Raw genomic sequence first — 13,338 nt, forward strand, 5'->3', positions numbered from 1 at the left:
TGCACAGACAACTCACCCACAGTTGCAGTGCCGGTTGTGACAGAGCATCAAGAAGAGCTGAATAAATTATTAATACGGCCGCATTCTCTGAATTGGCATAGGTCCCATGGAAAGAGTGACGTGTCCGTCTGGCAAGTGCTCTGTTTTGCAGAGGAACCCATCATAGAGTCCCCGGGGACACTCCTGTGTGGTGTACAAGGTGATTTCTTTCTCAAAGTTATTTCTCTAAATCATTGTACAGGGTTACTCAGGGCAACTACAATAAATCTGTTATGCGGTTCCATGATGATTTTAGACATGAATTTAGAAATTTCCTAATTCTGAATCTCGAGAAGTCCACGGAGGAGCTGGCCATTCAGTCACTTCCTCCGCGCCCTCGGCAGTAACATATGGCGGTGGGAGCTGAGTCTTGGCAGGTTGTGCCCGGCCCGCCCGCCTCATCCATTATCCCACAGGCCGGGCTTCTCTCATTTCAAAACCCACATTTTACTGATGATTTGATCAAATTAAGATGAAGAAAATGTTGCATTTTTTGCAGCTATTTCTTTATAATTTCTCAAGCTATTATTGCATAAGGCTTAAAATAACATGTATCCATAGACTACTTAAAAAAAAGAGCAGAGTATGGTAGAATATATCCATTGAGAACAGAACTCCCAAGGGTATATAAACATGTTGCACGTAAAACATGTTGGTTCTCTAACCAATTTTCAATACGTATCTGTTATTCCTCTCTGGAAACTGCTTTCAGAGGCGAAAACATTCACAAATTTTTAATGGATGAATAATTTTAATAGGGAAATCTTTATTCTTTGGAAGCTAATTTTATTTTGGTGAAACATATAATTTGAGACTAAAGCTATTTTTAAGATTCTTGTAGCACCCACCCAAGCAACTCCTTCACTTTAACTTCTTCAACCTGGAACGCGTGGCTCCTGCGCTGACCTGACCGGCTTTCCCTCCCTGTCCCCTTGTCCTGGGGCCCCCATCATGTTCCATAAAATTTATCATGTTCGCCGCCTCTTCTGAAAACCAGGATGAGGTATGGGAACCTCACGTGTACAGGATTCTCCTATGACCTTACTATCATTTGAATTTCTCAGTAGTAAAATATTTTCTTTGAAATAACAATTTACAGTTTCAAAAAAGGAGGGTCAAAGACGAGAACCGAAATCACCTTGAGACTAGAGTCATTGTCTTTCTTGCCGGCGATAATTATTTGAGTGTGGAGAATCTAACAGGACTAGCTTAGACTCTGGGGCCCCAGGACAGACTCTGGGGGACCCGTGCAAGTGAGCATGTGTCTGGGAGGAGAGAGCCCTGCGGGCAGGAGGGCGAGCCGCGGGCGCCGTACCTGTCTCTGGTTTTCCGTCTCCAGGCGCAGCCTGGCCTCCACACACCGCCGCGTCTCCAGGAAGGCCTGGCGCTGGGCCCGGTCCGACAGGTAGCTGATGGAGATCCCCGCCGTGTTCATGCACATGAACAGCACCGCCTGGGCCACCACCTGCAAAGGGCGCACACCTGGTCAGCGGCTCAAGGGGAGCTGTTTGGGGGCAGAGAGGAAACACACAAACATCCCCCAGGTGAATCTTGAGGAAATAATCCAAAGGCTTAGTAGACGGTTAACAGAACCATGCTCAGCCTTCGGGTCTTGGGGTAGGTGGCATCTTCTCAGAGCAGCCACTCCACTGAATGTAAAGCTTCCCCATCTTCAACCCTGGATTTGAACCTCGATTGGAAATGGGAAGCAAGGCAGGGGGCCTCCCTTCCCCCACACTCATCCCCCCCTGCCCTCCCCTCACTCATCCCCCCTCCCCTCCCCTCACTCATCCCCCCTCTCCTCACTCATCCCCTCTCCCCTCCCCTCACTCATCCCCCCTCCCCTCCCCTCACTCACCCCCCTCCCCTCCTCACTCATCCCCCCCTCCCCTCACTCATCCCCTCTCCCCTCCCCTCACTCATCCCCCCTCCCCTCCCCTCACTCATCCCCCCTCCCCTCACTCATCCCCTCTCCCCTCCCCTCACTCATCCCCCCTCCCCTCCCCTCACTCATCCCCCCTCCCCTCCCCTCACTCACCCCCCTCCCCTCCCCTCACTCATCCCCCCTCCCTTCCCCTCACTCATCTTCCCCTCCCCTCCCCTCACTCATCCCCCCCTCCCCTCACTCATCCCCCCTCCCCTCCCCTCACTCACCCCCCTCCCCTCCCCTCACTCATCCCCCCTCCCTTCCCCTCACTCATCTTCCCCTCCCCTCCCCTCACTCCCCCCCCTCCCCTCCCCTCATTCATCTTCCCCTCTCCTCCCCTCACTCATCCCCCCTCCCCTCACTCATCCTCACTTCTCTTCACCAGCTGAAGGTTTTGCTTTTTAAAGGGCTGGGAATCAGGTGAGGAGAAGGGGAAGAGCCTAGTAAGAAGCAGGGAGGGCATTAGTTGTTGGCACTATAGTGTTTAACCTTGGTGCTCTCAGGTCCTCCAGGCAGCATCCAAATCCCGATGTTCCTAACTGAAGAGAAGACGACACATTTGCCTACTGCTTTACGTTGCCAGTGCTGTCACCCAACTCCTAGGACCAAAGTCCTCTGGCTGGAGTCTTACCCCCAAATCCTGGGCTCTTGGTGAGTCATCCTTACAAGGGGAGAAATGCCCGTGTTTGGGCCTCTCTGCTTTTGGGCTCAGGTCTGTCCTCACCGGGTCCACACTTGAGCATTAGCGGCTGCGCACTGGGCAGAGGGAGGGTCTGCACAAGGAGGGGAGCCTGCATTGGAGAATGAGGGAAATATAGGGAGGATGTGATGCTCTCCACACCCCTTGGGGGCGCTCAGGTTCTTTGGGGTCCTGGCAAAGTGAGTGGGGCAGCTACCCACCGAAGGCCTTTGCACCTACCTGGTGCTGGAGATTCTGTAACTGGAGATCTGGTTTTGCATCCCTCAGTTCCACCATTTACTAGGCATCTGACCTTAGGGAAGTTATTTCATGCTTTCTTGAGCCTCAGACTTCTCATCTGAACAATGGGAATCAATCTTTGCCTCATAGAAGTAATGTACATGTATGTCTATCTATTTATGTAGTATACATGTGAATATATATGAATGTGTCTAGCAGATAACCAATAATTGCTGGATATATATTTTAATATAAAGCAATCTCCCCTGCCAGTGCTAGTCTATGGTATAATATCTATCTTTTATTTCTTTCATAAATGATGCATTACAGGTTTTTTTCCTCCAGGCTATGAAATATCCTAGAGGGCCTTAAAGTATTAAAATCTTCCTTATTTATGCTATTTTACAAAGAATGTTTATATCTATTAGTTACTATGCAGGAAACAGTAGAGGAGGGATTAGTGGGCAAACTCTGGAATCAGACAGAATGGGCCTGAAATCCCATCTCTAAGATTTACCCCAAGGTGACCAAAGCAAGTCATTCCTCTCACTAGGAGGGCAGATACTACATAGTGTGGTCTGCTGAGCTCTGTGGAGCTTTGCAGTCTAGTCCAATGATTACAGATCTGGGCTCCCACTAATGCCATTTACTCGTCATGGCCCAGTTCATTTATCTGGCCCTCAAGTTTCTTCCCCTGCAAAACAGAAATATTTTCCAAAAGTACTGTTGGATAATTGATGAAAGCAATTACCAAAAGGCCTGTAACACAATCATTGCTCACTGTGTGTTGACTGCATTGTGGTCCTGGTCATTACCATTGCTTTTGGGCATCTGAGCAGGTAAGCAACATGGTCAGGCTTCAGCTTTAAGGAGATCTCTTGCGATGTGGCAGGAGGCAGAGTTAAGACCCAGGTGAAACTGGTTTCTTAAGGACTCAGCGAAGGATGGGAAGAGAGTGGTGGGAGGACCCGAGGGGTTGTCAAGCCAGACCGAGGAACAAAAAATACCACCAGCATCCCTGCCAGGGCTGTGGGCCCTCCCCACAGCTGTCGGCCCTGTGACCACGCTTCCTGCCTGCCCTTTATAAATAGTACATGTTGAATTAGAAAAAAGGAATTATAAATAGTATGCAAGGAAGTTTAAAAAATAGCGGAGCAATAAAGTACTGTACACTTCAGTGAAAATCTGAGAAAACAGTAAAGAAAGGATGTGGGCATGTTGAGCTCAGCTGGCTCAGCTGACAAGTAAAGCGAAATGATGGAAACCCTACATCAAAACCCCGAGTTCAATCACTGATATCCTGAGAAACAACAAAGTAACGAGAGGAAAAGGCAGGCTTTTCCGAAGGCAGCAGAAGAGAGAATTCTGAATATTAGAATTAGAAGAACAAGAGAGCAGGGATATAAGGTTTTTTAAAAAATGGACTGAAAAAACTCTGACATTAAGGGTGAAGCAAAAATGTTAAAGACTAAAAATAGGGAGGGCTGGAGGTGAGGAAAAATAAAGTGATTAAACCCTTTAAAAATAGGTGAGGTACAAAAGGACGAAGCTAATTCTTCTTTTAATGAGAAGTCTAACAGGGGGTGGCACAAACGTTAAAGATAAACCATGTTCGTGCAAAGTAGCTAAGAGAGTAAACGTTTGTATTCCACTGCACTCAGAGGTGGACAATGCAGCCGCCAGAGCCGTCCCAGAGCGTTTCCAGCCTGAGGTCAGCACTGTTTAGAACCTGCCACCCTCCTTGCAGGGAGCTCAACAGCTTCCATGTACACCCAGCTGCACACCAGACACCTGCTTGGGCCTTTGCACCTGCTATTTTATGGCCAATCCAGTAGTAACTGTGCTTGGTCTCATTAGCTCCATTTCACAGAAAAGAAAAGTGAGCCTCCCAGAGGTTAAGTAATTACCCAAAGTCACCAAGCTAGCATGTAGTATTAAGGCGGCCAACTGACCTGGTTTGCCTGGGACACAGAACTTAATTTTAAAACTTGGACTGTGCCAGGAAAACCAGGAAGAGTTCTCTCATGTTTACATTTAGTTAATATGCATTTTAATTAAGTACAGGTTGGGGTGGGAACGGGAGGGGGAGAGAAAGGGAGAGAGAGTAAGAGGGAGTAAACACTTAAGCTGTCGGAGCGGTGCGATGCACTCCGAGCGTGCCTGACGGAGTGACAAGATCAGGAGCGGTCTGTCTCAGGCATGTGGCCTCCAGTAGTGTGCCCACCCCGTGGCCTGGGTGTGTCACTGGGACTGAAGTTACATGTTCACACATCATGGTCCCCAGACACAAGCCACGTGCTTCACCAGGGCCTCAAGCATACTATGGGAAACGGCTGTGCTGGCTTATTGAGATATGAGACATCCAGTTACTGATTTTCTTGTTTTGGCACTTACGCATTTTTTAGGTATGATTTTTGACTCAGTGATTAGCTTTAAAGCCTCACCCCAGCGTAAGTTGTGATTCCAATAGAGTGTAGGTATCACCCAAGCAGCAATGTGTCCTGTTATGACGCATATAACAGAAAACATAGACATGAACAAAAGACACAGATGTTGGAAAAGCCACAACCACAATACACACACCCCTGGCACTGCAGTTAGCAATGGCAGGTGTATAATGAATGTTTGTTGAATGAAAAAATGAATTAATGTCTCATACATGGCCGGCAGTCAGGAAGAATCGGGTGTCTTCCTGAGAAGGCTGTTCGTGCAGACACAGGCGTTTTGCAACACTGCGTTGGAAATGAAGTCATCAGTATTCACAGGCAGGCAAATCAGATATGTTTTGAAGACCAAAGTGGACACTGATTCAATTCTCTTCCCTCTTTATCTCGGGCCTGTCAGGCCCTGCATCTAAAGTGCATTATGGATGCAGCGAGATGGAGGCTTCAGGTCTGTGGGAGCCGGGGAGGCTCCGGTGAATTGCTCCCCTGCTGGAGGAACCTGCTGGCCAGGTCACTGGCAGGTCGCTGATGAAACTGCCACCTTTGCGGCAATCTCATGTCAGGCACAGAGGCAGGGAAGAGCTGGGGATCTGGGTTAGCTGCCTTTCAGAGAGCTTCTGCTTCTAGGCTTAGCTTTAAAAATCTAAGGATGGAGGTGACAGTCTGAGCCTGGGGTAGTTTGGTTCTACTTTTGGGGAAAGGTGTGTGTAGGAGGGTCTACTGTGAGTATTTCCAGTTGTGTCGTGTCAGCCCAAGGGGATCCTTTGTGGCAGGGTGTGTGTGGGAATGGGCCTAAGACTGCAGGGTCCAGGGGTGGCATCACGTACCCCACTCCCAGAATGAGGGAGTACCCTGGTGCCATCCTGCAGGAAATGCTCCCCAAGAATGGGGTGCCCCCCTCTGTAATTTTGTGTGCACTTTAAATCAAAGGCCTCCACAGAGTCTTGCATCCCCGTAGGGGGAATGCAGGAATCTGGGAACCAAGGAAGCAGGAGTGGCTACTCCTATGACCTCCTTGGGGAGCCTGTGATTACAGAGCCGGAAAGGCTGGGTCCTGCAGCATTAGAGTTCCAGGCTTCCACAGGCTGAGTACCTCCACCAGGTGACACAGCAAAATCCCATTAATTACAAAATAGGGCTCATCAGGCCAAGGGAGCAGTGGGCAAGAAGAGTTCCAATCCAGGTAAGGTTAGCCCTGGCCTGAGAAAGGCATGGTGACCAGAGGTTGAGACCCCTGAAAGGTTAGACTCTGGACCATGCTGTCAGATCAACCAAGACAGCAGAGGTGCTGGCTAAGGGCGAGAAGAATCTGGAAGAAGAGAAGACGAGGAAGATGAGGTATGCCAGGAGGGGACCCAGGACCAACCGCAGCAGTGGGGACTTTAACTTACCCCTTCTAAGTGTCCCTAAAGAAGAGAAGCCCACTGGGATCATAGAAGAACCTCTCTTAGCACCTGTGTGAAGTAGATCTTAGTGGCAGAGGGGGTGGACTGTGTGGGTCCAGTGCTGGGCCACTACCTCTTCCTTTAGGAAAGGAATATAGAGAATATTCTCCTAGGATTGCTCGGGCAGACAGCCCCCAGCTCTCAGCCTCCTTCGAGGAGCTGAAGAGAGCCTTCTCACTCAAGGTCATGGAAGGTCATGGTCTACATGGAAGTATAAATGCTCGTAACTCCAACTTGGATATCTCATAAACCTTCATCCTAGCTACAGAACTTGTCATGGGACTGACAGGTCTCTGTTGAAACTGCATCACAGCTCAACTTGCCCCTTTGTCTATTTCTACTTCTTTTTCCCTTCCATGGGTGCTGACCCCAACACATCCCCTAACAAGATTCCTCCATACCAATCCCCCTCTCAGAGTCTGCTTCTTAGAGGATCCAGCCTGTAACAACCAGAAAGCATTTATTACCTATTTGTTGAATGAATAAGTTTATTGAGTGAATGATTTAATTAATAAATTTAGTCGGTACTATCCAGACTCTTAGGTAGACTATAATGACTACCTCACAGGCAGTTTCCTCTTTTCTTCATTCATTTTGTAAATATTTACAGAGACCCAAATAGGACCTAGGCACTGATTTTGACTCCAGTGGCAGATAAGATTTGCCTATGGGGCATCCAGCGGGAACTTTAATTTAGATCAAGTAGTTCAAGGAAAACCTCTCTGGGATGAAATGCTTAAATGAAACCAGAACAATGAGGAGGATTTGACCAAGAAAAGAGGCAGGCAACAATTCTTCCAGGGAAGGTGACCCTAGAGTTTGTGCGACAGGAGAGGGCCCTTGTCTAAGCTCTAATCTTGTTTCACCCTGGTGCTCTTGGCTTGAACCAATTCTAGATCATGGTGAAAACCACAGAAAATGATTTTCTACCCATATATCTCTGCCTGAGACTCCATTCTCCCAGTGATTTGCACAAATCAGAATTGCCTTTTTCTCACCAGCTTCCGCCACCATCTCCTCCTTGCTGCACAGCAGATGGTGGTGTCAAGGAGGTGGCAGCAGTTCCTAAGGAAGTTTTTGGGGTGAGCATGCAGGAGGTGTCCCATAATGCCATGGTTACTATGGCAATTGTTATTGGGTCATTGGGTTTGAAGAAACATTTTGATTCATCATTAGTTACTGAGCTGAAAATAGCACCTTCTCAAGAGCTTGTTTTCTCTTAAAATGCATCTGTTCGGGGTTGACTAAGTACAGTAGGCACCAAAAATTGGAGCATTTTCCAGTCACTGATGTCTTAATCCTGACTCTTCCAAGGAAGAGTGTTTATTGTTACAAAGGAATATTAGGTTGACCTAAGAAAGATGAAAAAGAAAAAAAAAAGAGTTCCTTAGGTCCCAATTGAGTAGCTCAATTCAGAGAGAAGGTGACTTTACATGGAATAACTTTATAAAGTACTATTTTCAGGGTGGGAGGACAGAGTTGTCACCCAGCATTCCTTTCTCTGATGAGGACAGAGAATAGAGCGGTTTAAAAGTGCCAACTTATCTGCAGACGAACTTTGGTCAACACCTGCAGTAGGGAACAAACATAAGCTAACCTGGTAGCAAGGGTTTAGTCTACCCTCGTGTCAGATGCAGTCATTTGATGTTTGAATGAAATAAAGTGTTCTTCCAAAAGGTAAGTACAGGTGGTTATGAGTGAGCGCACCGTGCTTTGGTCTGCGACGTTGTTAGATACACATTAGGGGGTGAAAATGTAACGGAAGCCAGGAACATAAAACGTCTCCAGCCCCTGGCGACTCATGCCTAATACCATCCTGTTCACAGTCCTTTTCATATTTATGCTTATTCTACTTTTGAATCCTGCTTCACCAACTTTAAAAAGTGGGACAGTTAGCCTCCTAGGATGGCCATAGGATAAGAGATGGTCACAAATGAAGAAGTCCTCCCATGGGGCCTGGTGCTCTACCAGTGGTGGAAAGTCTGCTTCTGGGGTCCCACCCCCTTCAGCTCATCACAGTTAATTTTATTCCACAGTGTGTTTAAGGGAATGTTATCCTCAGGAAGATGTTCAGGGTTAAAATAATTTTAAGAAGCTGGAAAGCTCTGCCTTTAACTAGTTGTGGGTAGTGAGGCTGCTTAACCTCTCTAAGCCCCACCCTCCTCATATGTTAAATGGGCATAATAACTGTGTCTGCCTCATAGGTTCTCATGCCCAAGAGAGGTAATTACATGGAGCCCCTGGTACTTGATGAGCGTTCAATACCTGTTAGCTGTTACTATCAATAGCATTTTCTTTCTCCTTTTCATCTAGACTGTTATTTCCTTTAATGAGGGATTATGTGTCATACTTAATCTTTTTAGACTCCGTAGCTATTGTGACAATGTCATTATTTTGCAAACTGGGGCACTTATGAGAATGAAAGGAGACAGGCAGAAGTCTGGAGTGTCCTGGGCACACCGTGATGTATGGGCGTCCTACCCGCGGCACATACTAGGGGCGAGGCACAGGCCATCTGTGTAAGTCTTCAAACTATATTCCCGCACAATCACCTAACAAAGAGCAGTCAGTGAGTGCACAGGTCTGGGCTTTGGGGATACGTCAGTGGACAAAACACGAAATCCCTCCATCGCCCTATGGGGACACAGACAATAAACAAATAAGTAAAAAAGATAGCATTTCCTGTGCATTGGTAAAAAGTGTTACGGAGAAAGAGAAAGGTGATTAGAGAAGAGAGGAAGGAGAGAGGCAGGGAGCTCCTCCTCCATAGGGTCAGGGCAGGTGTCTCTGATATGGTTATATTTGAGCAAAGACCCAAAACAGGTGAGCAAACCATGCAGCAAGTATCCAAAGAAATCATGGAAAGTATATATTCCATTAGCAATAAACCTTCACAGCAATTCACAGCCCTGATGAAATAAAAGGTGCAAATGAACAGACGGTGGATAAGGTATGAGCTAGTGAACTTTACAGGGACCTGAAAAACTCACTTCATACATGCCTGTTGTCTTCCCTATAATTTTGGCTATTTGGTCTTTAAACAATTCATAACATACAGCTTTATCCAGCTGTTACCAGTAGTTAAATTAATTAATTTTCTCTAGGTGCCTGGTGTTTTTAAAAAAGATTTTATTTCTTACAATAACAGGTCAGTATGGGAGTGATGACACGCACTTCTCAGGTGAGAAACATGAGGCTTAAGAGATGAGGAAACTTGCCTACACACATGGCCAGATAGTGGGGCTGGGCCTGAAATACAGATCCAAGTCTGCTGATCCCAAACGTCTGGCCCTTTTCTGAAGCTTCTGTTTTTAATCCTAACAACTAGATAAGAAGCCTGTGTTTGTCTGAGAAAGAGAACAAACATCATGACCCAGTTACTGATGGAAATCCGGTCCTTCATTCATCATTCAACAAATATTTCTTGAGTGGTTATGATGTGCCAGGCACTGTCCTCCACTCCGGGGATACATTTGTGAAAAATGGACACAATTTTCAATTTTCTATCTGTGCACCTGCCTCACTGGCAGTATAACTAAGCACATTATTTGGAGTGGTAGCAGGTAAAAGTGATTTTTTAAACATAGAGGGATGTAAAGGGAAGAAGAATGTGGGGTGGGTAGTGATGCCATGTGGGAGAGATGTCACAAACTTAATAAGAATTTCAGGGTAGCCCGGCGAGTGTGACTCAGTGGTTGAGTGTCAATCCATGAAACAGGAGATCACGGTTCAATTCCTGTCAGGGCACATGCCCGGGTTGCAGGCTTGATCCTGATGGGGGTCGTGCAAGAGGCAGCCGGTCAATGACTCTCTCTCATCATTGATGTTTCTATCTCTCTCTCCCTCTCCCTTCCTCTCTATGAAATCAATAAAAAATATATGTAAAAAAAAAAAAAGAATTTCAGGGTAGATACTCTTACAGAGAAGGTGGCTTTCCAGCCAAAACGTGGAGGAAGAGTGGATCATGCGGATCTCTGGGTAAAGGACATTCCAGGTGGAGGGAATGGCCAGTGGTAAGGCCAGGAAGGGATGCCCAAAGGACTTCTGAGAGAGAGAGCTGGAGCCGAGCGAGTAGTGGCGAGAGTAGTGGGAGCTGGGGCAGAGGAGGCGGGAGGCCAGAGGTGGGGCTTGAGGACCACTCGAGGGACACCAGCTTGATGCAAAGGGGAGTCTTGCTACATTTGGAGCAGAGGAGGGGCTGGCTCGCTCAGCTCAGAAGTTATTCCCCCCAAAGCCATTGGCCCATCTGCTAGAACTGGCAGGACACAAAATGGCATGCAGGCTGCCTCCTGACTCCTAAAGTTCTTTAGCCTTAAGAGTTACTCTCCAGTGCCACCCAAGACACTGGAGACAGGACTCCTGCTTTGATGCAAAGGGGCCTTTGGTGGCTTTGAGCACCCCTTCAAACTTGGAGTGGCCGTGATTCTAGAAAGTGAAGCTAGAGGCTTTCAGATGGGGATTCCTTGCTCCCACCTCAGGTCCTTCTGTGAACAGTTGTCTTGGCTTTTGAATTTACATACAGAAAATACTGTTTGCATAATTGTCCTTTACTACCTGGGAAGAGAAGTGCTGGGAAGCCGGGGAGCAGGTGCTGGGTGTGCTGGAAGAGCTGCCCCTCTCCTTGGTCAGTGGCGCAGCCCCCAGGGGCGCTGGGCCTGCAAAAAGTCTGACCCCACTTTCCACCAGGGGCAGGCACAGGAGCCAATTAGCAATCATAGCCTGATAACAGTTAATCTTTGCTCATGACAGTTTGAGAAATGGTGACAGAGAAGTTTGCCATGTGAGAGGAAAAAGCCCCCTAGGGAATGAACAGCTCAGGATCGGGCCCGCGCGGTGTCTGGGGGCAAGAACGCTCTCAGGCCCGTGCTTCCCGGTGGGGTGCGCAGCAGGGCTAGTGATCTGCACTCTGACCAGGTTATGGTGCCGCACGGTACACTGAATATCAGAAAGCTGAAAACAAGTTGCATTGCAAATGCCAAGTATTTTTTGGTACAAGTGCTCTGAGGGGGTCGTTTGGGTAAGTGTTGGCTCAGGGGAGAGAAGTGGGCCTCGAAATACATGTTCTCTTTCAACATTTAATCCAAATAGTGACTCAATGGAGTTCCAATATTGTCTCCATTCGCTATTACTTTTTTTAAAGGTCAAAAGAATACTCAAAGAAAGAGAAGTTCTTTTTCTTTTGGTAAAACACACCGCCTTGGAGAAATGTTTGTATTGAACATAGTCTTTCAGCTTTCCAGCCAATGACTTGCAAATACCAGTTAAAGTATCAAAGGCAAGCATGTTCCTTCACCAGGCCATTTGCTACTGCTTTGGCTTCAGCTTACTGCCACCTTTCCATTTTGGCCAGTAGCTCTGTTCATTCACTCAATAATTAGTCAGGGAGCACGATTTGCGTGCCAGGCACCGTTCTCGGGGCCGGAGACCTGGCAGTAAATAAGAGAATGGAGGTCTCTGCCTTCAGGAGGTTTCCACGACATGCTGCATAGTAACAGGTAATGCTTACGAGCTAGGCACTGCTCCAAGACTTTACCTGAACCATCTCTGTTAATGCTCACACCACCCTTATAAATGGGGACCGTCCCCATTTTACAGATGAGAGAACTGAGGCTCACAGAGGTTAAGTGACTTGTCAGGTCATAAGCTGATGAGCAGTGGTATTAGGTCCAAACCCAAACACCACAGCTCCAGAGCATCTGCTCTTGCTCATTTGCCAAAGCCCCTCCTTCTCTTGGAGAGGGAACATAAGTGTGCACATTTCCTAAGGGGGAATACAAGCGTGTGCATCTCCTAAGGTCAGAATACAGTGAAGGCCGTGCCTGGGGCACCTCACCTTCTAGCAGTGGAGGTCTAACCTTACAATCACGCCATCCAGTTCCCAGCTCACCTTCCGCTTCCACAGGGTAGTCTTCCTCAGTGTCCCTAGTCAGAACTAACCACACTTTCTTCTGGCTCAAAAAGCTACAGAAAAACCAGGGACTCCTGCAGGGTGATGGGGAGGGAGGAGAAAGGGGGTGACGGTAGTGATGAAAATGATGGTAAAGATGACATTAATGAGGAGGATGGCCTGGGTGTCTATCATGCCGATGACAAACATTTTCTACAAGCAGAGCTGTCACATAAAAGGCAAAGACCTATTTGGGATGGAGTGAGTTCCCCACCATAGGGATATTCAAACAAAATTAGAATAAAAGCTTGATAGGAAATGTATAGATTAAGCACTATTTTCTTATGTTGTTCATTACTCCTCCCAGACCCATTCCCAAAATTAAGTGGACAAATGAATGACAGTAGGACTCAAAAATCCTACTCATTAGCATGTCTATCTATCTATCTATCTATCTATCTATCTATCTATCTATCTATCTACCTACCTACCTATCTATCTATCTATGAATCATCTATCTACCTACCTATCTATCATCTATTATCTATCATCATCTATCCATCCAATTCAATATTTGTGTCAACTTCATCTGACAGAGCCAATATTTGATAACTCAGCCTTATCAATACACCTTATAAGAAATAAGCAATAAGATAAGTGTGGCTATGTTTAATAAA

The 13,338-nt window shown here is 47.0% G+C and overlaps 1 protein-coding gene across 3 annotated transcripts in view; it reads right to left on the reverse strand.

Moving 5' to 3' along the window:
- ADCY8 (adenylate cyclase 8) overlaps positions 1 to 13,338 on the reverse strand; it is a gene marked incomplete at both ends in the record, with an annotated part of 155,309 nt that overhangs the window by 126,797 nt on the left and 15,174 nt on the right. For all 3 annotated transcript variants that reach the window (XM_081116487.1, XM_081116486.1, XM_081116485.1), the window contains one exon: positions 1,355 to 1,504. In XM_081116487.1, coding sequence (XP_080972613.1) covers positions 1,355 to 1,504 — 150 coding nt within the window. The remainder of the gene's footprint in view (positions 1 to 1,354; positions 1,505 to 13,338) is intronic.

Source organism: Miniopterus schreibersii (assembly GCF_964146895.1).
Source record: "Miniopterus schreibersii genome assembly, chromosome: 17".
Classification (NCBI taxonomy): Eukaryota; Metazoa; Chordata; class Mammalia; order Chiroptera; family Miniopteridae; genus Miniopterus; species Miniopterus schreibersii.